The sequence below is a fragment of the Siniperca chuatsi genome, linkage group LG8 (genome assembly GCF_020085105.1).
Source record: "Siniperca chuatsi isolate FFG_IHB_CAS linkage group LG8, ASM2008510v1, whole genome shotgun sequence".
NCBI lineage: Eukaryota > Metazoa > Chordata > Actinopteri > Centrarchiformes > Sinipercidae > Siniperca > Siniperca chuatsi.
The window spans coordinates 20,600,093-20,625,599 of NC_058049.1; the positions used below are offsets into that span (position 1 = coordinate 20,600,093).

Genomic DNA, 25,507 nt, shown 5'->3' on the forward strand with positions numbered 1-25,507 from the left:
TTGATTGATGGTGGCCACAACTTAATAACAGAGTCCGTGACCTGTGGTTTTTAATTCCCAATCTTGCACAATGGTAACACTGGCGCAATAGATTCCCAAGCACACGGGTACTACTATACAGATGGCTCACCAGCCCCACCCCCAGACACCCCGACAAATAGTACTTGATGAATGTGTCGTAGAGTCCAAGCTGCGTTCCATAAGGTACTAAAACACGTTTGTGTAATTATCCATTTGCGCATACAGTTCGTTTACCAACACATGGTATGTAACTTAGATGAGAAGTTCAGCGCCACTCTCTCGTCTGTATGGTACAGACAGCTGGTTAGCTTAGCTTAGCACAAAGACTGGAAACAGGGAGGAAACAGCTTGCCTGGCTCTGGCCAAAAGTAACAAAATCTGACTACCAGCACCTCTAGAGTTCACTAATTAAAATGTTATATCCAGTTTGTTTAACCCATCCAAAAATGTGTAAAACCAACAAGTCGCGGTTGTACTGGGGGTTATAAGCAGGACTATTTCTTGGCTGGGGCCAGTGACTCGGCAGCTTACTGTTTTTACACTACAGTTTAGATTAAATAAATGAGATATAACGTGTCAGCTTGTGAGCTTTATAGGTCCTGGTAGGTAGATTTTATTACCTTTTGACAGATCCAGGATAGCTGTTTTCCCATGTTTCCATCTTTATGCTATGCTAAGCTAGCTGGCTGCTGCCTGTAGCGTCATATTTACCGTACAGGCGTGAGAGTGGTATCAATCTTCTCATCTAACTCTTTGCAAGAAAGTGAATAAGTGTATTTCCCCAAATGTCAAACTATTCCTTTAAGAAGTCCAATACTTTGCACCAATTCCATACTCTTTAATAATCTGTTTGTGTGGCTAGTATATAAGAAATGAATGTACTTTAACATGTTGCAACAACAGGAAATAACACAAGGTATGTGTATGTGTATGATGACATTGAAAGGCAACTGCCATTTTCAAATTTGGAAATAAAAAATAAATAGCTCCAATGATTTATTCCTGTATTTTCTGGTTTTCTGAGCAGTTGTTCAAGTCGTCGCACCGCCAACAACAATTGCTTTGCTTATTTTTAGCTTCTTCATTTCAATTGTGCACTGCATTGTGGGACAATAGTGTCCAGTAGTACTGTCTAAGACCACATTCAAACATTTTGTGGTTTTAACTTCATTTATTTTGTAATCTTTCATGCAGTCACACAGAAAAACTGAATGTAGAATGCAAGTGGGACACATCCCAGCCCTATTTCATATATAACACACAGAGGCAGACATTCAAAACATGTCCACCACAAATTATGTTTTCATCTTATTATCTCTGCATTTCAAAATTAAACGTTTTTTCTCTTTTCAAATACCAGACGCCGTACGGAATGACATACGTATGAGCCAACTTAGAGACACAAGGCTGGTGTCAGAATGTGCTGATTCAGCTATTTTTCATTATACTGTGTTTGTAAAAGTGCAGGCTCTGTTACTGACGGAGGATAAATGCAGGAGAGATGCCTGATGGGGGACGTTGGTTTGTCCTGGGATTTAGCTACCAGTTGGAACTTCTCACAGCGGCACTGATTCACTTATACAAGTCATTTCAGTAGCGCCAGCTGAAGCCAACAGTAATGATGAGTTGCAGTATGCCAACCACATGGTGGACACTGCCTCACTAGTGGCCTCCTCAGACCTCAGACTGTCTGTACAGAGATACACCTTGCTGTTTGAATGGTTAGGAATAGAAGAGTGTGCCAAAAGCCGGGGGAAAAAACGTCGGAAAAACGTTTTCATCCTTTAATTAAACTGACCTTCTTTTCTTTCTGCACATGCGTGGACAAATGCACCCATACACCCACAATGCATATATGGAAAGCCGTATATGGACATGTGGCACGTTATAACCCCACAGGTGACACAGTTTACAAACTTTAAAGTTGATTCTGTTTATGTTGTTTTACTTTTCATTCTTTCTCTCCATCCAGCTCTCGTCTTCCAGTCTCTCTCCTCCTCCTCCTCCATCCCTTTTCTGTCTCCCACTTAAAGCTGCTTCTCCTCTCTGTTGACAGCTTTGCTCGGCTGAAAAAAAGAAGCAGAATTACTGAGTAAAAGGGAAAAAGAGAGCAAATAACAGCTCTTAGAATGTTTGGATTGTGAAACCAGAACATTAGTACAAACCATAATGGCTGGCCCAGAGAGCCCAGCGCCTCTCCAGAACTTTAGTCTCACAGGCAATGATGTAACGCCAGCCATTTCATATGAAGCATTCGCTTGTTGTACTCCTTAAAGTCTATTTATACCTTCTTCGTCTACTCAAAATAAAGCAGCCTATGTTAGGCTGATGCCCTTTAAATAGCCTGTTTGTTTAAGCCGAGGGAATTAGAATACAACTTTATGGTGGTGATAGTTTACTATAATTCTGTAAATCTCTGAATTGCTTAATGTCTGCAAAGTAGAAAAAGATGTGAGCTATTTATCACAAAAATGATGAAAAGAAGAACTTTTTAATGTCAGAGGACCTTGCCTGTTGGTAATGATGTCCTGTGCTCAGATATCCATAAATGACTGAATTAATATACATAAAATACAAGTGACTCACCCAATTGGCAGGTACAACCTGCTGCGCTGTCCAGGATAGATACTTTTACTACTACAAAGCAGTGTGTGTGTGTGTGGCACGTGTGTTTGTGGTGCCGACCAGGCCTCAGTGTATACTACACAGCAGAATAAACAAGTCTGTCTGTGTTCACAGTCTGTAATTAAAGCCGTATAAAAGTGCACACGCATGCAGTAACAGCACACGTCATGGCCCTCAGCGGCTGTTTCCCTCAGCCCTCAGCATGGGCTTGACAACAGCTGACCTAAACCACCTATGGCTAACTTCTCTGCACAGACGTATATGAAATGTAGCATTAAAAAAAAGCTGCACAGGAGTGGATCACTCGGCTTGCTTCGATAGAGCCGAATGTGCAGCATACAGTAAATGCTGAGTAATAACATGCTGCTGCTCACAATCGCCCTTCGCAGTCTTGCTTTGTCAAAGCTGGATTCACAGAACAGCGCCCTGTATCAGCCGCTGCAGGGAGATTTGATTGCATTGGCTTATTTCAAAGGGTAACCAGACCTCCCAACGGGCTCCACCACCACCTCAGCCATAAAAATAACCTAGACATGAGAAAAGACCGCATCATGCTGAATCCTGCCAGAGTTTGGCTGAAATGTAGACATACTAAAGTTGCCCATAATCTACTGTGAGGTGAGCTCATAGGGGAGTCAGCCTCAAGACCTCACAGCTGAAAAAGATGACAGCTACCTGTGCAGTGTTGATCCTGGGAAGCAATCAAATGAATTATGGGGCCAGTTCGTCACATTTTCCTCTCTAAACATGATATTTTGTTGGGATTTAAGGGTCAATCATTGCATTTCAGTTGTAGTTCTGTGCTCTGCAAGCCTGCTACACATCCAGATCTACATACTCAACGGAATGTGTAACATAAACTGTTCTCGCTGTGAATTGTATATACTATATGTTACCACAAGTGAAAGAATGTAAATGCTGACATAGTAAGGCTTGTATGTGTGTCGAACAGTGGGGGGTGTGCATGCATGTAGGCACATGTGTGTTTGTGTGTCTGTGTGTACATGCACATGAGCTTGAGAGCCTCTCTATTATAGTTTCTGACCAGATTTTGCCCTCTGGTGGCGCAATTTAGGCAGCACTGTTTTTGCATCACCCCCTTGACAAGTGAAAAACATCACTAACAGCTGCAGACCACAGAAAAATGATGAGTTTTTACTGTTTAAATGAAGATGTGGGCTCCAAATGAAAAACACATTTTATAGCTTAAATTTGGAGATTTCACAGAAATCTAACTGCAGGTGAGTAGCTCAGATGGACGTTTGCTTCAGCCAAGCATTAGATGGAGGGTTGGTGAGAGGAATAAGCCAAAGTGAATGAACCACTCTACACTGTGTGTTTGTGTGAGTGTGTATCCATGCATATATGTACGTCCGTGTGTGTGTGTGTGTGTGTGTGTGTGTGCGTCAGTCACCAAAAAGATCCCCTTGGAACCAGTGATGGTCCAGAAGTCCCACGCATTTCCCATGCTCACTCACACCAAGCAGTGAGTTCCACCACACTCTCTCCCTCTTCTCTCGTTCTCTCTCTCATTTTCACCCTGTCATGTCCTCTTCCCCTCTCCTTTTCATTCTCTCGCTCCCGTCGTCACCGTTGACATTATCATCCCACTTTGTTTTCAGCTGATTTTCAGCCTGACCTCATCTCTGGAGGAGAATAATTACCAAATGGGGACGCCGTGTTTTAACAGTGATTATGAGGTCAACGACTTGCTCACGTTTGCTGGTATTTTTTGTTCTCGGCTGTGAAACTTGCCAGTGTTCCTGTTCTTCCCCTCCCCTCCTTCCCTAACCCCCATGCATACATCAGTCCATAGTGAGATTGCTTTAGGAGTAATCACTGTCATCTCTCACTGTCGGAGGAGTTGGCGAGGCACCCTCCGTGCACTGCGTCTTGGAACATTGTGTCCATGCAGTGCTAGATGTTAAAGAGTGGTGATTGCGGAGAATGTGGCATGGTTTTGCAGAATGCCAGTCTATTAAGTTCAGCCATGCCAAAGCTATATTTGTGTTCCAAATGCTCTGCTGAATTGCAAAGTAGAATGTACTGTACATTTTTTCCCATGAAAACACAAGAAATGGCTTCACTTTGCAAAGAAAAAGAATAAAAATCATAATCATCAGAGTTTTATTTGTGTGTGCAGTCTGAGCAGCTGTTAAGTGGCCACATGCAGGTTTCATTAGTGTGACCTGGTTAGGGGACAGTAGTGGAGCAGGTGGTCAGTGGTAGATAGGGCAAAGAGATGGGGACCCTGAGCGAGTAAAGCACAGGGCTAACAGGAGCTGCGCTGGTATTCCACTCACCTTGAGTATGCAAAACACTATCCCTGTGGAAGTAGCATGAGGCGTGGGGGAAGGGGTCGAACTTTTCTTCCCTGCCTTGACATAGATCACATAACTCGGCCAGCAATGGACTGAGCCTGCCTCGGCTGTGGAGGTAAACCACTAGAAAAACTCCTCTTAAGCATTCAGATCAGTGTACGCTGGGTGCTGCATGTGAATAAACGCAGTTCTGTGGCTTTATTGATATTTTTATCTCAGGAAATTAACAAAGAGAAGTGGCCAAAGCAAGATGACCCTCGTAGCTACCATCCCATTTTAGTGCAGTTTTAATTAAATCAGACACATGCATGAATCCACACCCATCACTACCCTATTCATTCCCCAGTAACACCCATCACTGCCCCTACGTGTCAGTTTGAAGGAGCAGCATTCAGGGAATGTAACTCATGTCGTACGTGCCTCGAGGTTGCCACAGAAATTAAGCACATAGGTGTAAAGAAATGCCAGTCAGCCTCTCCATGGCTCCTTCAGTCCAGCTCCTGGCAGTGCGCTGGTGAGGCCCCAGGCCCAGGAATGCTGTGCCCATCTGTCAACACGGAGCTGCCTTCCCTGGCAGATGCCACAGAGAGGATTTTTTGTAACCTGGCCCTGGGTGGATTTCATAACCTGGCCTGGCAGTATAGCAGCGGGCCTTAGGACTGCAGGAAGATTGTGTGCTAGCAGAAGATGGAGCTGTATACATACATGTATGTGTGTGTGTGTTCCTCTCAACAAAGTGGGTCGGACTTCAGGCTGATAAAGACACAAAAAAGTTTACTTCCTTAGAATTTATTGAGCTATCATCAAACAAATATTTAACATCTACCTGTGCTGCACTCATTTTCTCCACTCATTTCTCTGTCCTGTCCTCTCCTCCTTCACCTTCTCCTCCCACTCTCATATCTCTTCCCACCACTCCTGCTCTGCTCCCGTAGCGCTGATATTTATAATGAATGGTGTTCTCTATGTGGGGCCTGAATGTGTGTGGTGGAGCCAAGGGAGCACCACCTGAGTGATGATTCTGTCTGCCCAAGTCTCTCTCTCTCTCTCTCTCTACACACACACACACACACACGCACACACACGCCTGACCTGCTGGGAACACAGGGTCTTGCTGTATCAGGCCTCTGTGGCAGGGGCAATTAGAAAGGTCCAGACGGAGCACAAGCTCTCTTCTCATACTGTCCCCATTAAAGAAGGAGAGACAGGCAGTGTGGAAAGACAGGAAGAGGACGCACATTAACACACTGTCTCTCTCTCTCACACACACACACACACACACACACACACACACACACACACAGTGGCCGGACAGTAACCTTACGCATCCCCGTGCTCGCTAAGGTGACTTGGTGGCTCAGCTCAGTGCGCAGAGAAGCACTTACAGCACAGTGCGTTATAATTAGCCTTTTTTTCTTTATTCGTTAGCTGTGTTTTAACCTGCTTAACAGACTTCTTAGTGAGCACCCAAGACATGGGTCAAGCCATCATGTTGGTGTCCCTGAAGTCCACTGTCAAATACTGAAAATAATGGGCCGGAGTTGGATGAAGCAGTGTCCGATCTGTCCAGCCACAGTCTCTTTGCCAAGATGACAACACAATGATGGCTGCTCTAAATGCTGCAGAACTTGTCACACAATTAGAAGTGATGAAAATGGATTCAGAGTAATTGAATAATGTGTTTATATGTGTGTGTGTGTGTGTACCACTAGAGTTTTTACACAGGAAGCAGTCATGATAATGCCAAGGATTTGGTGGCCTCCTTGGCAGTATATGTACATCACAGCTTACAGCGTGTGTGTGTGTGTGTGCCAAGACCTGATGGGTGTCAGAGGGATCATCCTTTGACCAGAGACGTGCATAGAGACCAGTGCTCTTTCCACACTGCCTTTGTCTCCACATGAATTATCCATCGGGCCAAGTGTGGTAATCAAGCTGCTCCAGCAAGCCATATTACAATGTTGGTCATTTAGCCTATTAGCAATGCTCTTACCTCATTTCTTGGTCAACTCCAATTGCATGGAAAACAGAGCAGTCAGCATGTTAAATGGGATCAGGGAAGGCTGGGTGAATTAAGGGCCATAAAGCGACGGCAGCTGATACAGCACAAGCAGGCTCGCGGAGAGACGCTGTAAAACCTCAGGGGACATAGTCAGTCAATGAAAACGATCATGAAAACTAATATTTAAAGAGAGGACAAAGGAGGACACGGAGTTATACTGTAATTTACAAATAGGCTGAGAGTTAGGGAAATTACATAGCTCCTAATACACCAGTCAAGTATAATTTAGAGTTGAAAAAGTTCAAATGAACAGATCAGATCAACAACCTTTCAAGAAACAATGAGTAGGTTGGTCTCACCTGTTGTGAACGCAAGAGTGGCATTTCCCATCTCCATCAGAGAGTTGCAGATGGGAAAAATGTCTCTGTGTATCTCTGTATGTTTCTTTTATCCAAAAAGACATAATGAGTTTGAGGAATTACTGTAGGAGAGTTAGTAAACTACTGTGTGATGCTGCCCTCCTCTGGCCAATTTGTGTACTGACTAAACAAAAGCAATATGCAGACTGATGCAGTAACTTACACTGCACTTGATGTGTACACACTGAGATATGTTGTTGAGTTAAGTTTAGATCAGTTTATTACATTTATTTGTCAGGGGCCATGTACAAAAAACATCGATCTCATACAAGAAGAAGAGATGTATTGTGCCAGATTTAGCTACTAACTAATTTCCATCTGTAGTCCCTGCACAGGTGGACGCAAACAATAATCCAACTAAAATACCAGAAGAACTAAAGACATATTTTTTCAGAGGAGCAATCATTTCTAGCTACATTCCTACAGTGCAACAGTCAAACGTGTACAACATTGTACACATGCAGCGAAACGGCAACCTACTGAGAGGAACTTATGAAATTAACTTTTAGACATAGAGGTCAGTTCACTTGGCATGGTTGGCCTATACAATGGATTAGGGAGCTTGAGGGAACTTTCTAAAGTCTGAGAAAGTAACCCAGGTGATGTCATCAGGGTAATCTCGGGTTGTGCTTGAAACTTCAGTTGGTGCTTTGCCTTATTTTATGTCTCCTTGCTTCTCAGGTGAGCAGAGAAATTGATCTGATCGGCCATTGTCAAGGATGTCTCAGTTTGCTTATTTCTGTTCAGAGGAGCGAGGATAGACACCCTTTTAGTAAAAAATTTGTCACAACTGATTGGGGTGCTTTTACACTTCATCATCACGACACTGTACTTCTATGCCAGGAGAGATACAACTCAGGTGTCCTATTACTCCAAATCTTCAGATTTAATTTGTTTCTGATTCACCATCTAGTTAGAGCCAGGTACAGACAGGGAAGGTCTAATAAAAGTTGAGTTACAGGAAACGTAGCAAACAGTGGTTCTGAAGCTTGACTCATACTGAGGACTAAAATTCAGAAGATCTCGGCCTCTGCTGCTTCAATTTCCAGCTTTATGAAAGTACAATACTAAATCACTGGAGTACCCCTTTAAAATCCTTGTTTCATATCCAGTTTGCATATGTCAACAGGGTACAACCTGTCCCTTAAAATCCATTCATCAGCTCATGTGCTACAATACAGCAGTATCCTACCACTGACCTCAAACATCAGCTGTAGACAAAACTAAAGCAGGCACAGAGTAAGAAGCATCCTCTTATGTCCCCCGGGGGCCCTAACATCACCTTGAACCCAGCAGAAGACCGTGTGAAGCCTTGCCAAGCCTGTGAACATGACCTGGGGAATGCGTGTGAGGGGTGGGGAGGTGGGCGGGAGGAGGCAGGGGATGGAGGGTAGATGAAGGGAATGCTGCTCCCTCCATCACAGACAAGACAAATGATGCACAGACAGATGGCACTCGACATCACTGCCATATTCAGTTAGTTTCAAATTACAACAACCTGACTCTGGGATCAGCAGATGCTTATGTCACGCAATAAATGATACAGTGTGCTGACCACTGAATGATCTTTGCCAGAACATGATCTCCACCACCATTCAATTTTCAATTCAATTCAATTCAATTCAATAGGCTTTATTGGCATCACATTTGACATGTGTTGCCAAATCACAATTCCGATTATGATAGACAATGAATGAAAGGAATGAAATTAACAAAATTAATGTGATTAACAATATTAGTCAATAGAACTAAATAGACAATGAAACAGATACATGAAATTAAATAAATTATAATAAATATCCACATTGTCATCATAATCAAGAAAGCAAATGTACAATGGATTAAGCCAAAGTTTGGGTGTGATCTTGCAATGGCCACATGGTGGTGGTGTAACTCAAAAGGGAGTGGTAGAGAGGGCCAAGGGGCCAGAGATTTTACTCATCGGCCAGTAAACCACATCAGTCAGTTCATGATAGCCGCACCCCAGTTACTAATATTATATGAAACATCCAGGGTGCAGCAGAGATGGAGACACAGCGTGAGAATAGTTGCCAAGGCCTGACCTTGGACTGAAAGCAAATTGGACAGTATCGACCATTAACTGATACGTGGGGGAATAAAGAAGTATACTGGGAAATACAATAAATAGTGAACGAGTGAAAAGAGAGATGGAAAAACAGGTGGTGATATGAACTTACAATGTATCGGGCTACAGGTATGCTGGGTCACACAAGAGCTGTGGTGTCTGATGTTATGATGTGACCATAGTGGGAATTAGTTAAAGGTCTATGTTTAATTTGAAGGTAATTTAATTCAGGTCCAGTCAGTATTTATAGTAAGTTAAGTTAACTTGTAAGTTGTATTGCTGTTAAAATGCAGGTCGGGCTGAAGCTGCTTCAATGACAGTGGCAGGTAATCTGCATTTTTGCTGAAAATAGGAAACTCTTATTTTAATTGCTTCTTTTTTTTAAAATAAATGATAACTTACTGTGCAGGAAAAAAACTGACTGATATCCTCAGAATTATGTAGGTTTTTCAGTTGTTTACCAGATTCTTCATAGAAATGTATCTGTGTCACGTCAGACAATTCATTCAAAAAGAGATAAATCCCATTATTGAATTAATTTAACTTCAAAATTGAATTGCTGAATTGAATTTTAGGATAGGCTGTTCATATTTTCTTTTTTATGATTGCTGCATTTCAATATAGTTCCCATTTGGACTCTTGGACAGAAAATAGCTGAAGCATTGTATTGGTCCACAAGTTTGCATTAAACTGTATATTAACATTGATGGATTTTTTTGTTGAACTGTTGGATTCTCCTTATAATATTCTCCTTTTGTTGGTGTTGTATGTTTGCAGCACTGTATGATTTTATGTTTGATTTTGTGTAAAAATGTAACAGTGTTGTGTTAGGATTCTTCCTCTTCTTGTCTCCTTAAACTATAAAAAAGTTTCCATTTGACTGAAAAATGTAATGTCTAGAAAATCTGACAAATTGGTCTGATGACATTTTTTTTCAGAAAAGAATACAGTACAATCGTATTGTCCACCAGAGAGAAAAATTGACTTTAAAAACGTAGCCTTTATCACTTCTACAGATGAGACAGTGGGACTTTCTCTTATCGACATTATTGTCTCATGAGAACGGAGCAGCCAGACTCTTGATATATCCATAAGAACAGAGCACATCACTGCTTTCAGAAATTGCCAATAAAGTTTAGAGTTTTTACAGATTTGTCTTATATGTGTTATAAGCCCCTCAAACAGGCCCTGCTGGCCGTCCCAGGTTCCAGATTAAAGGCATCGGGAATGAGCTTTTTCCTTTCGAGCCTGGAGCCTTTGGAGGAGCCTGCCTAGTCAGGCCAGCTGACTGTGCGTCCTCATTTAATCTCAATTCTTAAAATTCCCATTCTCTTTCTTATGAAGTAAAAATGTTTTATTTCATTTCAAGTTATTCTAATGTTTTATACATTATTTTATTGCCATATGCATGAACATATTATTATATTTGTATGTCTGTGTGTACATTCATGTACATTGGTGTTTATATGTATAAGTGTATATATATGTATATGTTAAATACTAAAAAACATGTGTTTATGTGTATGTGTTTATATATCGGCTTGCACACATATATTTGTGTATCTGTTGTGTATATATAAAGTATATGTATTAATGTGCTCATGTATATGTATGTGTATGTTTTCTAATGCTTTTAATCTTCTGGTTTATATTTTATTGTTGGATTGCAGCCATGTGTTGCCATTTGTATGTGTTGTTTTTTTCCTCTTTAAGCTTCTCAACAATGTATCAGGGGTTGAAATTAACTACATGTACTCATGTATTGTACTTCAACATTTTGAGGCACTTGAAATGTTGGATTTTTTTACTCACTTCTTTAGTTACTTTCCAATTTAAGATTACACAATAACATATATAATATATATATATATATATATATATATATATATATATATATATATATATATATATATATATACATGAGGTAAAACACTTTAAACAAGCCAGTAGTATTTGATGTAGTTCCAGCTAAAGCCAGCTGGACCTAAAACATACAGCTTGTAGTCATTAATAATGCATCCATAATTCAACATAAGGCCACTCTTGTGAATGAGTAACATTTTACAACTTGTATACTTTTGCATACACAAAGTTTTGAATGCAAGAAAGTTTTAGATAGATCTAGATATAGTTTTAGGTCTACTTTGTCCACCACTGACACGTTCAACAGGTAATGAGGCTAGCCAGCTCTTGTGGAGAAAGTGTAAAATGTTTGCTATGTCATTCGTAACCGGATTATATCCTAATGAGCCCGTTGCGTATTAATTAGTCTAATCACTAAACAGTTAATGGGTCTAAACCACCAAAAGGCCTCCAGGACAGAGAATACCAGCCCATTTTAAAGCAGAGGCAAGAGACAACAATTTTAATTTGAGTCACACACACGCACACACACACACACACACACTGAGAGGCTCCTCACTCCGACACGCAACCCTCAAAATACCCACACGTTCGTGCAGCGGAAGTTTTTAAGCAACCTTATCTGAAGCTTTATCTGAGTTGGAGATGTGCTGCAGAAAGACAGGTCAAAGGGGACCGCAGGGCTGCTGCCGGACGAAGCATTAGGGATATGAAACACATGCCAGACCTGTCATGTTCAATTTACAGTTGACTCAATAGTTTACCATCCGGTAGAACTGAAGACTTATTTAAGTTGGTGGATGACTTATCATCTCACGGGAGAAATCGTTTGAATTTCTGAATTTCTTTTTGCAATTAATGACAGAAAACAGGGAAACATTACAGTCAAACAGCGCAAGGCCCATGGAAATCAATCATGATGAAAACATTTTCCCAGGTCTCGTGTCGCCCCCCCACCTCCGGGCGTTTACTTTATTTCGCCAATTATTACAGCAAGAGCCGGGCCAGTGTTGACTCTCACTGCGCCTAAGAAAGATTTTACGGCCATTCATCAGCTCGCGAGGCGCACAAATAGTCTTTAAAACTATAAACACCATCGCTATGTCGGAGACAGGGGGACCCATTTACCCCGTGGCTGTGCTAAACGCTGAAGATAAAACAAACGATAATACTGTCTGTCTCCTGTGACCGTCTCCACAGGCATTAATAGCAGGTTTAGTGCCAGCCGCGCGGGGGGAAACACGTGTAGGTTATGCGTCATTACGCACAGTTGTCTCCATTTTACTGCTGCCCGGCGAAATGATTTGTACGTTGTTATTGTTAATCTATAAATTACTGATTGTGTGTTTAATTGACACCATCTCGTTTATCTGTGCTAAAGAATGCACAGCTGGAGGTGACAGGAGTGTCTTGTTCATTGGGACTTAAAGCGGACTGCTTGTCTGAGTTGAACAAAAAGCCATCGAAATGGCAAAATTAAAAGCGTAAAAGCAATAAAATGGGACTGTTTGTTTTATTGGTTAAATCTTTGGTGTCATATATGACACATCTTTAGGATAACCTGGCCTGCAGCGTGGGTGGGAGAGTGTGTGTGTGTGTGCAGGTTTGTTGTCATCTGTTATCACGTCCTGATAACGCAGACAGTGGCTCCAGAATCTCTTGGAGGCAGACAGCAGAGTGTGTCGCTCCTGGTTTCAGGTTCCGTGTTCAGGGTCCCAACATGTTGTCTGCTCCCTTCTTTCTTGAAGCTTGTCTGCTCCGTTTCCCGTCGGATGAGGGGACGGGCCGACACCCCAAATGCAAGCACGCGCACGATCAGGCTTATCAGACACATTAACCCCTGTTAATTCCCCTCAGGAGCCTCAATAATGCAAGCTTGGTCTCCTTAGTCGTTATTACATAATTGCAAAGTTAGATAAATAATTTCTCTTGGTACTTGAAGATGTGTGTAAACATCCGCCCAAATGCTGGGATTGTATAATTAACTGGAAATGCATTTGCATTGTACGTAAAAGTTTACTGCAACACTGAAAAATATCCATCTAACAAGTCATTTATTTAGTTTCACTTGATTAACTTTATAAATCAAAACTAAACCGAGGCAGAATAAGATATATCTTTCCACCAGGATAAAGAAAATGATTTAAGCAAATATTTCTAACAACTTAATCCGCTTTGGAAAGAGAAGGTCTGGGCTGGTGTATGTTGGGTATATTTGCAGTGATTGAACACATACAGGCCTATAAGCAGCATCAGCCCTAGCATATACCAGACATTACTTTACGTCATGAAATGGGAGTACCAGTGGCTCCATACAGAGGGTCCCACTGGCTCCCCCCTCCCTCCCTGCGTCACCGGGAGGAGAGGGAGGCCAAGAAAAAAAGTTTGGAGACAGAGTTGACATTCAAAATGCACACTTCACTCAAGATCCGTCTGCTATACCAAACTAATACTTAAATCCAGTAAATATTACCAGGAAGGAGAGCAAGTTTGTTAACGTCTTTTTTGTTACCTCTATATGACAGGTTAATAGGTTACTTTTTGAGTTCTTGGCAATGTTTCCCAGCCCCAGCACGTCCACTCCCTTCTCTGTAAAGGATATATTAAACCTGGAGCAGAGTCATGACGTTATGGTGTCTTCTCTGGACGTATCTTCTCGTATGGACTGCTGCACCGTGTCGACCTCCCCCTCCACCTCCTGCATGCTGGCCCGCCTGAAGCAGGAGCCTCTCCGGGACATGTCGTCCGCCGCCGCCGCATCGCTGTTTGGAGAAGACCTCCACGAGTCCAGAGCCAGCAGAGGCAATGCACTCAACTTTGCTACTACCTTTTATGGGAAATCCCTAATGGAGATGGATATAGTTAAGGATGGGAAATCAGATGCGTTTGAGGGAAAACGTAGAAAAGGTGAGTTGATGAGAGGACAAAATTTTATTCTGCAGGCCTGCAGAGTGAGGCCCACAGGCTCATGTTCTCTGATTTGCGCAAAACGCAACAGATGCTCCAAAAGCAACTCCAAAACAGCAATAAGCATTAATATAAGAACCGCCTTTACACTGGATACAGGCTTTGAAACTGGATTTTTTTTTAAATGTAAGTTGAGTTGATGGTCAGCATTATCTTGTAGGCCTGCTAGAGCTATTTAAGATTTATGAAATGTAGAAAAAAAATCAATATCAAGACTACAAAAGTTACATTGGCAAACATAAGATCGATTACATTAAGTTATTCAGTTACGTGTGTAAATTGTGTACATTACGTGTGTCTTTTTTTTCCAAAGCTTACAATCAATGCATCATGACTGGCTAAGGGAATTGAACCAACAGCCTTGGCAGAATTGGCACAAGCAAATTAACAATACTATGTAATGTGATACAACATAACAGTTATATGATATCATGCTATTATTAGTAGTATTATTGGTGTTGTCAGCAGTTGTAAAAATAACGAACTCTTAAAATAAATATCCATCTAGCCCTCTGTAAGAAGTGACATTTGCAGATATTCATTTTCATCCTTTTCTCTCTGTCTGGTGTAATCAGAGGAGTTCAGTCCTCCGACCGAGCCTGTGTTGGACATAAAACCCGAGGATCCGGACCGACCCAAGCCTCGAAGACGCAGGAAGCCGCGGGTCCTCTTCTCCCAGGCGCAGGTGTACGAGCTGGAGCGCCGCTTCAAGCAGCAGAGGTACCTGTCCGCCCCGGAGAGAGACCACCTGGCCGGCGTGCTCAAACTCACCCCGACCCAGGTGAAGATCTGGTTCCAGAACAGGAGGTACAAGTGCAAGCGGCAGAGGCAGGACCAGAGCCTGGAGATGGTTTCTCTGCCGCCGCCCAGAAGGGTATCGGTGCCGGTGCTGGTGCGGGACGGGAAGCCTTGCCTGGCGGCAGACACAACCACCTACAACCCCTCCTACAGTATGGGTCACATCAACCATTTCACTTACAACAACTATCCAGCTTTCAGTAACTACACCAGCCCCGGCTGCAACACAAACTATGCCTGTAATTATCCCGCAGCCACAATGCAAACTATGCAAGGGTCCTCCAACAACGGGAATTACATGAACTTTGGGGTAGGGGACCTGAATAATGTCCAGAACACATTTTCCTCCAGTAATGGGGTGTCTTCGTTACATGGCATTAGGACATGGTAGACAAAATATCAAATACTCGTGTTATTCAATTTAACAGGGTTTTTTTTTCTGACTGCATGCATTTTAAAATGTGTCAAGACCGAGTTTGTGTAACTTTTCTTATATTTAATAATTTACCTTTGGTAGTTTTTCGTTTTAGTTTTCAGCACCAGTTTTTGTCTGAATAGCCTACATTTGTATTTATTTTCGTGACATTAGCGCACAGACATGTAATTTGAGCGGGGGTAAAAAAAAAAACAAAACAAAAAAAAAACACATTTCGCAACCACAGTCATTTAGACTAAATGTTATTTTAAATTTGCCTGAACATTTTCTATTTTAATTTTATTTAATTTCTTTTTTTTTTTTGACACCATGCCGCGAAGTGGATTGTTAAATATTTTTACCTATAAAAATCAGACAGTTATTTCAGTGGGTGACCACGAAAAATACGACCTAATTGCAACAATTAAGCTATGGAAATGATTAATTATTTATAGGCTATTATTGTTATTATTTGTTGATATTGCTGACATGCAACTATTTAATTCAAATGGCTCAAAGTTGTTTAATGTAATAACTGGCTCTGGTTTGGTTCTGACCATCAATCCCTAAATCATTGAAAAATACATTTAGATAAAGTCTACAGTATATAATATGTAATAGTGAACTATAATTACAACGATATATAACCCATGCCTCTGGGTCACATAATGGTTGAATCGCTTTTACAGTAGATCCTCATAAAGGAGCCCAACATCTACAACCCTCATATGGTTTGTGTCTGGTTAAAATGTTCAAGTGGCTATTAGGAAGCTTCCCTCAATATGCTTAAACAAGGTTAAAAGGTTGTTAAAAGTTTACACATTTTACAACCCGCTGTCAGCCACATGTACAATCTACACACAAGTTTAAAGTCGCCTGGACAGAGATGGCTGTGAGCCATGACCTTGACCTGTATTAATTCAATGTTTTTAAATCAGATTCTGCTGATCAAGACATGCTGTTTTTTTGTTGTTGTTGTTTTGTTTTTTTTAAATCTATGGAACTACAAACGTTTTGATTTTCATTAATTGTACAAGCATTTTCTATACAATCTGTCAAAACCCATCCTGAAAGCCAACCACCTTTTCTCTGTAAATATGACAAATTCAAGATGTTTACCTGATCCAATATATTTATCTATTTTTGGACAGTATACTTGATTATTAAAGACTCTTCTTTTTTTGAAACTCTCTCTGTTTGGCTAAGTCATTACTGTGTTTTATTTGAGAATACAGAGATACATAACTGAACAAAGCTCCTTTCAGCTGTAGAAATTACTACATGACTCTGTCTGGTTCCTTTGTTTACACCATCAGTTTTGGTGCCGTGTACGCTCCCCTGAGACCCCAGTCCACTTGTCCAGATACAAACCCAAACACTTGATTGACACTATCACGGTGCTAAATGCAAGAATAGTCCAATTTGCTTGACAGAGAGCCAGAGGCCTTGTCTAAGTGTGCAGTTATATGAACAGGCTAGGAACGGGCTCTGCCCAACTGCCACCACTTTACACAAGTAAGAGATGCTTAGGCATCTCTCAGGTCTCTCCACACACACGCTCTGTTGTCTTCTATCTCAATTTAAACAATACACCCACACAAACACAGAAACATGTCAAACATCAAGCCAGAAGACTTTGTATTTATTGATAATCAGTACCGACAACATTTACATATATTAAACAAAATGACAACGCCAGGCAATTGCAGAAAGGGTAGCAAGGTCATGTAGCTCCTCTGGCCACCCTCTCCTCCGAGGTGTTGAAAAGGCAACGTCAGATAACGGCACCACACAAACCTAAAAATATCCCCTCTCACCCTCCACCCACACTGGAAAGGGAGAGGGAAACGGGTCGGAATAATCTGCTTTTCCGGGTCTTATCTGAAGAAAGGCAGGGATGCATGCTGCTCTATCTCTGCCAGTGCGATCTCTGCCACAGAGCTTTTCTGCTCCGCTGCAGACCTGAGCCAAGCTAACACGGGCAGAGATGGAGGGAAGTGTGCACATTTTTTCTTTGAAAAAAGTTTTTTTTTTTTCCCCTGGTTTACATGCTAACTGAACATAGGGACAATCTGAAGTGCACATATACAAGTACAAGCACTGCTCTGATTACCCAGCTAGTGAAACACAAACTGAGAGACTGCAGTTGGGTTTCAGTCGTATCCAAGTTAAAAGCCATTTCAATATTCTACTCCCAAAAAATAGCATCAAGTCATTACAATGCTGTAATAAATTATACCCTACAGTAATTATACAGTACATCGTTTTAAATAACAATTACACAAAATGCTTGTACGTCATTTCCATAGCAACTTTGTGATATCAAGTGCTGAAAACGGTTAAAACTGCAGTTAGTGAGGAATATATGAAGAAGTCCCCTTTCTGTTACACAGACATGTTTGTTTGTTAAGTCCTAGTGTTGTTCCCAAAATATGCGTTATTTAATACTACTACTGAATAATAGTAATTAATAGTATTGTATACTACTATAATATTGTTTTAATGACATGCATGCCAATAAAAGCTTGTTGAACTGATATGAAAAGTGGCACTTGTTTCATCAGATTATACTGAAATTCTGTTTACATTATTTTCCTTAGACATTTTTTTTAATCTCAAGAAGCCATTGTGTGTCATACATAAACAGGAGTTTTACTGAAGTCAGCATATGATCTGCACTCACAGCTGAAGCAACCCGACAGCTAATATTTTAGGTGTCTGAGAATTACTTTCTGTACTTTAAGAATCTGCGTGTGCATAATATATATATATATATAAACAAAAACCATACTGGATATCTTCCATAGGAATGTACAAAAGATTAATATGGGTCGTCCATCTCGTCTCACAACTGATTTCATTAAAAGCATTACACAGCATTACTGTCACACTAACTAAAGATTCAATAACACTGCATGGAACTATAGGTGTGTAGGTTAATCTTCGTCTTTGTAGACAATATTTCACCCTCAGCAGCGTCACAGTTCAGCAGAGTGAACAGTCCACATTCCACGGAGCAGACACTCATGTGTAATGTGTGTGTGTGTGTGTGTGTAATATGACACGCAGCATTCAGAGTTGTTTAAATCATTTGCGCTGACCATGGAAAGTTCTGTATGTGGTAATTCAAGAGCTCCTCAAAAAAGGTACCTGGTCTACAGGAAGGGGAACAGTCTCTTCTTAAGGATGTAGAGAACTGTGGCGAGGAAGAGGGCGAGAGCCAGGAAGATGAGCAGTTTATCTGTGAGCTCTCTGCGGTTGTACTTGGTGATGAGTTTCCTCCCGAGCTGGATGGTCCCCGTCATGGTCTTAAATTCGTCGTTGGTCTCTTGGATTGTCCTTGAGGAGGTTGCTTCAAACAAAAGAGAAAACTGTTTTCAACACAAAAGCTTTTCTTGAAAGGACAGCAGGGGTTACACACACATAATTAATATAAATAGATAGTCATTTTAGAGAGTGTGCATTAAAACAGTTTAACTTTGTACCGTAAATTGGTTAAAGTTAATTAGTCTTCTAAAATCGGTGGCCTCAAAGTTTTTAATCAACCTACAGTATGTAACCATGGCGACACAGCGATAAAATAGGAGGCTCAGTAAACAAGCACAGAAGCAGCTCCGCTTTCATGCCTTTTAAATCTGAATCAACAAAACTAAGTGGACGATCATATTTTATGTATCTGATATATGCCCATGGTATAAAAACATAATTAGGAATTTAGCAAAATCACACTGTTGACACACTCTTTACATCAGGTGTTTCCTTCACTAACCCAGTGACGTCATGGTGTCCTCGCTCTGCTTAACCTGCTGCGCCATCATCCGGCTGATGCTCATAAGATTCTCTGTAATGTCACTGGTTGTCTGAGCCAGACCCTCTTTGGTCATCTTCCTGAGAAAGAGATACAAAACAAGAGATACTATTGATATAAATGTCCTACTGCGAATTAAATGTACGCTATAAAAGGAAAAGAAAGATGAAAAAACTATATATTTTTTCTAGTTACAACATATAGGATTAAGTATGTTGTTTGAAAAATACTTTGCCAAGTCATAAAGCCGATACCTGTCTCTGAATGCCTCTCATTTATGAGACTGAGCTTCTAACAAGTAAAGCACATTGTCAACTCACCTCTGCCTCACAGCACTGTCTGCTACATTAAGAAGTGCCTGCTTCTCCATATTGTCTATGGACAGTTTGCTGGCCAGGTTGGCTTTCCTCCAAACTGTCTGGTTACTGCAAAAACAGTCATAAATTAAAAAAAAAAAAAAAACAATTTCAGGCAATGAGGCAATTTTCCCATGCTCCTCCCCCGCCAGTTTGGCAGCATGATCAACACAGAAATGTGCCAAAATACACAACAGTTCACATTTTAAAAAGCCAGCGAATGGTAGAATATCTAAATCTAAAGACATTACCTCAGCATTTGTTTTCTGTGTCCTTCTACCTGACTGACCAAAGCTTGCTTATCTGACTCTTTGTCCTGCTCCATAGCCATCTGCTCTAAATCCTGTCAAAGAAACAAAATAGCACAATTGTCTTCTATTGTCATAAAACCAAGTGCAAGTGGTTGATGCACAGCCTATAACGGGGTTCTGTCATGTTTGCAGAGATATTCACAAATAGCGTTTCTTACCTGAATCCGCAATCTGAGATTGTGGAAACTCTTTTTCACATCTGCGTTCAGTTCTGTCAGCTTGCTTTGAGGGCCTGTGCACTCATTAATATCCTGGTGAGACATCAAAAACAAGGACGAGATAGGCACATGCCTTCTATATCATTGGTAGGTGAAGTTACTGGTATCAACATGTTGTTCTCCTTTGTGACTGCAAAGAAACACTGCTGGACGGTACGCGTTCTGAGCTGTTCTCCCAGGATGAACCACCAGTGGAGCTCACTGGAAGTAAGAGGTGCATCGTTGTGTCAGGAATAATGTGTCAACATGGGGCTACCAAATGGGCTGAAATAGCCTATAAAGCAAGTCTAGGCCTGCAATGACTCCTTTCATTATCAACTGATCTGTCAATTATTCTTTATGATAATCAATTATCATCTACAAAATGTCAGAAAATGGTGAAAAACGCCAATCACAATTTCCCACAGTCCAAAAGAGGTCTGGCCTTCAAAGTCCTTGTTTTTATCTGATGAACAGTTCAAAAACGAAAGGTACTGAATACTAGATGATGTGGAACACAGAAAAGAGAATTTTTTATTTTTATTTTCTTATTATCAAAATTGTTTATTAATTTTCTGTAATCGACTAGTCGATACATTTCTGCACTAGGTAATTCAGTTAAGAAGATATCAACGGGAAATACAATATTACAAATACGCTTAAAAACAAGGTGTGGAAAGAAAATAAAAGTAGTAATTAGTGGGAAAAAGGTAACTAAACTTGATAAAGAGTAGTCTTACTTAAAGCATGCACGTTTATCCTAACGTTACCGGAAATCAATTTCAATTTGAATTCCCTTTCTTTATGGCCAATTTATGATTACGTTACTGGTAGTCCAGTTATCCTGTCCTTTTACTGACAGCTTTGATTTCCCACTTGATTTAATACCTTAACTTGTCGGTAAGCACATTTGGCAGTCCATTTTGACTTAAAGAGATACGTTAACGCACTTTGACCGCACTGGTAGCTGCAGCTCAGCTTGACAGCGGCTCCAACTGTCGGTACACCGGCTGACTGCAGCTGGAAACACGAAATGTAGCATAAAAGCTATCTGACAACAACACGATTCCCTTACACGACAAGCTCAAAAACCAGCGTGTCGTAACGTAGCGCTAACTAATCTTACCAAATAAATATTCGCACCTGGATAAGAGCTTTGATTTCCAAGTCATATTTGAGTATTTCTTGTTCACATATTCGGACGTGGACATCTGAGGACGCCATGTTGCCAACGTAGACGACTCAAACTACGGCAAACAGGAAGCCTGTTTTGCACTTCGGCCTTACAACCAAACTGACACATTTTAAAAGGTATTAAAGAAACATAGACTGTATATAAAATGATGAATAATTAACAACCATAGACTGTATATAAAATAATTAAATGCATTTAATATACAGAAAGATATAGTCTATGAAAACCCCCCAGAGAAAATAAAACTGAAATGACGCGCAAAGAACATTTAATACCAGCCCATTCAACTTATTATGAAATTGTCTGAATATATTTGTTACATGTCAACATAATGAGGATCAATTATTATTAAATCTATATCAATGACATAATTTACTTGGAAAATTACAGTCAACACTTTTGGCAAAGGTCATGAGCTCATAAATTAGGCAAAACAAAACACAAAAGTTATGGACCAATGGAGTTATTAGTTTATTAATTAACAACTATCAAATGGATTGCATCCATCGCTAATATTACCAGACAAAAAGTGATCACATCAAACACACCACACATCAACGATTTAAAGGCAAGGTCATTCATATCAACAACAGCAATAAACACAATATACATAATATATCAACCAAACACAAAGTGAAGGTTGCTTTCATTTAAGTTAAGCACATTCAGTGAGATCGCTCAGGAGTCCTTTGGGATTCATTTTTGTACAAGGCACCAGTGTGGGCATCACTCAAAAATCACACAGGGGTCTGAGTTTAAGGCGATTCAGAAGGAATGATTTTTGCATTGAGTGAGTATTGGTATGCAACAGTGTCCGGTCCACCCCTGCTGAGAGGAATTACAATAAACACAGCTTTAGAGAAAAATCAAGCCAAGCACTAAAACACATCATATATAGGCTACATACAGTATAAGTCCAGTATCTATAAGCAGCATAATAGGTACTACATCAAAATGTAGGTTCAATACTTTCCTCTTTCAGGAAGACGTTTACCTGCATTGTCAGGAGTCCTGGAAGGGTAAATTAAGGCCAGTGATATCTCAGGTACCAGATGGTGTCAGTGGACAGAGACGGCCCAAAAAGTGGGTTCAGCTGGGCCAGAATTGCTATCAACCAGCTGATGGACAGAAACGATATTAAGCTCATGTGCGTCAATACCAAATTACTCAGCAACGAAACTGTGCACTTCAAAACACATCCTTCAAAGCTCAGTGCTGTGGGTCATTTCGTCTTTTAAAATAAAATGTAATTCTGAATTAAGGCCCACATTTGTCATGACAAAACATCCAGTGGTTAGGATGATTATTATTAGGTTATTCTACACAGCATCAAACGGAGGGCTTTTGGGAAGCAACTTCCCTCGGCTGCAACACTACTCTGTGTCTCCTGTGCTCTTTTCTGACATGTAACATGACCCCATATGCACCTAACTGTGAATATAAATAATTTATAGGGAAAAAAACTACATGCGAAACAGTATTAACTCCTGTGACAGTACTGTGACCGTAATGCACACAAATTAATATGGAGTAAACAACTGAACACCAATTAGATCGATCAATCTCCACAGCCTCAGCTACACAAATGAATGTCGACTTGTGGAAAAGAGGTACTCTATTTGTTTTATTATTTACAATGTGTATTATTAGAACTGCAATTTAAGATTATTTTCATTATTGACGAATTTGCCACTTATTTTCTTGCTTAATCATTTGGTCAAAACAATTATGAAAAATAGTAAAAAATGCCTGTTATATTTCCCAAGGCGACATCTTTAATTGTTGTGTTATGTTTGAGCAACAGTTCAAAATACTAAGACATTCTGTTTACTATCACATAAGACAAAGACAAGCAGCAGATCATCACATCTGAGATGTTGGAACAAGGGAATGTTTGTTATTTTTGCTATTACTTAATTTCATCAATTATCAAAAACAGATGCCACACAATTTTCTGTCAACGTACTGATCAACTAATAATTTCAGCAATTTGTATTATAGCCCTGATCCTTACTGACCCTCCATTATTTTGATTAAATGTGTGCTATATGTTCACATAGGTATGACATGTTCTAAAAACTACCACAACATAATGGTAAAGAAATCCTGGTGCATTTCCAGGATGATAATACTTACAACAGGTAGCAGCAAACTGCAGTTAACACCAGCATTGTGACTATCACTCTGTGGGAATAGGAGAAAACATTTAAAAGTGGTATACTTAACATTTAATGACTGCATACATGGTTTTAAAATACAACACAGGCCATTTATAAACAGCTTGATCTCGTGATGCGACTGACAAACAGGCAAATAAGGGAAGTTGCAGTGGGCACATTTTCCAGAGATGGAGTAAATTTACTCTTGAGTTTGGGATCTAAATATAAGGAAATTGGCAATATATATTCACTGTAGAGAGTTGTCAACAACCCCAGCATTAAAAAGGTAAAAAAAGGATGAAGCTTCCTTGGACTCACACAGGAGGAAGGGCTGTCAAATTAGCTTCAGTTAGCTAAACCTGACTTTTACTTGCTAGCGAGTAAAGTTCGCCCTCGAGGTTTAACTTTCTTACATTGTTCAGTTAACGCTGAGAAAACGCTTCGTTGCTTTATACACTGTACATCTACTTGTATCAAGTGAGAGTCACGGGACAACATACAATAAAAACTTAACTTAGCTAGGTCTTTCTAACCAGTTGAAAGCTAAAGGGAAGCTAACAAACTCACCCTCTGTTTGGTCCTTTGGGGACGAACCAGGGCACTACTCCTCCAACAATACCCCAAAACAGGGTCATCACAGACATGGCGATCACAAAACCCAGTTCCGCCATGGCGGTGTTTTGCTTAAAACCAAGAATATCTCACAAACTAGTACAAACTTTTGACTTGAGAAACTTCCCTTCTGTCCAGACAGGATCCACGGTGCGACAGAGAAAAGGCAGCACGTATCACATGACCATTAACCAGAGAGGGAGGGACTAAACGAGTCCTTGTGTTGCACTAAGCATTCATTTGTAAAGTCTGATCTTCCTGAAAAGATGCAACAGGGACCAATGTGGCGCGTTTTCTGCAGGTCAGCGCTCAGATATTATAACAGCTGAGAGAAACCGGTAAATTAGCTTGCAAAAGATCGAGATTATGACCACTGTTCTTGGATAAATAACATAAACTGTTTAAGGAAATGCTTTGACACGATATTTAGCATGTTGCTTAGCCTTAGACACACTTCATTTGGACATTTTTGTTATGTAGTATTTTTTAGGCAAAAACCTGACACCTATTGCTCATTTAGGAAAATTACCAAATTATTGGCACCATACAAGCAACACCAGGCCCCTGTTGTAATGAGACAAGCTGCAAAACACGACTTTAATCTTTTTTCTGTCGCCTTTTATTTGGTCTTTCCTCCTTTCAATGCATTTGTAGCATTTCAATTCAACAAATCCTTATCCGCTTCAGGCTAATCAGGTGAAGCTCATTTTAGTGTCCAACCCTAAAAAAAATGAAGAGCAAGACAAGATGCCAACACAAATTTACAAACCCACCTGGAGCATTTCACTCAGGCAATCTGCAGTCTGGTTGTTTGCTGTTCTGACAGACTTGAACCAAGAGCCCAATTTCAATGAAATGTTGTCATTTCTATGCAAATATCACAGCTCAGTTCTTGACGTCTTTATATCCGTCAAGGATCAAAAGACAGTAATCAAAACTGTCAGGCCCCATATACCTCTACATTTATACTCTGTAGTGTGCAAACTTCAAACAGAAAAGCCCAATTAATCAGTATCCAAAATTAGTTTCTCTGGAGAGCAAACCTCTGCCAGCACAAATTCATAAATCAAAACATCAGTTTCCTAGACCTCTGGCTGCTGCAAGATTCACTTTGGGCATTGGATTAAAAATGAGTGTACTACAGTGTTGGTTTGTGGTCTCTGTACAGACCTAACGACCCAAATGTCTTTGACAGGTGATGTACAACAATCTTTGTGTTTTGCGGTTGTGATTACCTCAAATAAGGTATGCATGGTTGAAATATAAATTCCTTAACCTACAAATACATTTGACAAGATACAAAGCTGAAATCATCCCACCTCCACAACTAAAATATGACAGACAAAGTATGG

The 25,507-nt window shown here is 40.5% G+C and overlaps 3 protein-coding genes across 5 annotated transcripts; 1 reads left to right on the top strand and 2 right to left on the bottom strand.

The window, feature by feature from the left end:
- The first annotated feature begins 13,677 nt into the window (after positions 1 to 13,677).
- On the top strand, positions 13,678 to 17,460 carry nkx2.5 (NK2 homeobox 5). The gene is made up of 2 exons (XM_044206373.1): positions 13,678 to 14,244; positions 14,880 to 17,460. The coding sequence occupies exons 1-2, from the start codon at positions 13,893 to 13,895 to the stop codon at positions 15,491 to 15,493; spliced, it is 966 nt and encodes a 321-aa protein (XP_044062308.1). The 5' UTR covers positions 13,678 to 13,892; the 3' UTR covers positions 15,494 to 17,460.
- Positions 17,128 to 21,569, bottom strand: bnip1a (BCL2 interacting protein 1a). Of its 2 annotated transcripts, none has more exons than XM_044206380.1 (6): positions 21,333 to 21,569; positions 20,151 to 20,243; positions 19,933 to 20,024; positions 19,646 to 19,750; positions 19,287 to 19,405; positions 17,128 to 18,869 (listed from the first exon to the last, which is right to left on the bottom strand). In XM_044206380.1, the coding sequence occupies exons 1-6, from the start codon at positions 21,411 to 21,413 to the stop codon at positions 18,673 to 18,675; spliced, it is 687 nt and encodes a 228-aa protein (XP_044062315.1). In that variant the 5' UTR covers positions 21,414 to 21,569; the 3' UTR covers positions 17,128 to 18,672. The 2 variants fall into 2 exon arrangements, with proteins under 2 accessions (XP_044062315.1, XP_044062316.1); XM_044206381.1 differs by having other exon boundaries at positions 20,151 to 20,411.
- Positions 21,570 to 21,831: 262 nt separating this feature from the next.
- atp6v0e1 (ATPase H+ transporting V0 subunit e1) lies at positions 21,832 to 24,380 on the bottom strand. 2 transcript variants are annotated; one of them, XM_044206384.1, is made up of 4 exons: positions 24,111 to 24,380; positions 23,521 to 23,568; positions 22,379 to 22,502; positions 21,832 to 22,212 (listed from the first exon to the last, which is right to left on the bottom strand). In XM_044206384.1, the coding sequence occupies exons 1-3, from the start codon at positions 24,212 to 24,214 to the stop codon at positions 22,409 to 22,411; spliced, it is 246 nt and encodes an 81-aa protein (XP_044062319.1). In that variant the 5' UTR covers positions 24,215 to 24,380; the 3' UTR covers positions 21,832 to 22,212; positions 22,379 to 22,408. The 2 variants fall into 2 exon arrangements, with proteins under 2 accessions (XP_044062319.1, XP_044062318.1); XM_044206383.1 differs by having other exon boundaries at positions 21,832 to 22,209; positions 24,111 to 24,371.
- Positions 24,381 to 25,507: the final 1,127 nt, after the last annotated feature.

What these genes read in the sequence shown, in the direction of transcription:
- nkx2.5 (XM_044206373.1), top strand. Translation starts at nt 13,893, where the DNA reads ATGTTTCCCAGCCCCAGCACGTCCACTCCCTTCTCTGTAAAGGATATA. An exon ending in TGAGGGAAAACGTAGAAAAG is followed by an intron (nt 14,245 to 14,879) that starts GTGAGTTGATGA and finishes TGGTGTAATCAG; the next exon opens with AGGAGTTCAGTCCTCCGACC.
- bnip1a (XM_044206380.1), bottom strand. Translation starts at nt 21,413, where the DNA reads ATGGCGTCCTCAGATGTCCACGTCCGAATATGTGAACAAGAAATACTC. An exon ending in CACAGAAAACAAATGCTGAG is followed by an intron (nt 19,751 to 19,932) that starts GTAATGTCTTTA and finishes CTGTTTTTGCAG; the next exon opens with TAACCAGACAGTTTGGAGGA. An exon ending in GGACACCATGACGTCACTGG is followed by an intron (nt 18,870 to 19,286) that starts GTTAGTGAAGGA and finishes TTTTGTTTGAAG; the next exon opens with CAACCTCCTCAAGGACAATC.
- atp6v0e1 (XM_044206384.1), bottom strand. Translation starts at nt 24,214, where the DNA reads ATGGCGGAACTGGGTTTTGTGATCGCCATGTCTGTGATGACCCTGTTT. An exon ending in CCCAAAGGACCAAACAGAGG is followed by an intron (nt 23,569 to 24,110) that starts GTGAGTTTGTTA and finishes CTATTCCCACAG; the next exon opens with AGTGATAGTCACAATGCTGG. An exon ending in GCAGTTTGCTGCTACCTGTT is followed by an intron (nt 22,503 to 23,520) that starts GTAAGTATTATC and finishes TCTGTCCATCAG; the next exon opens with CTGGTTGATAGCAATTCTGG.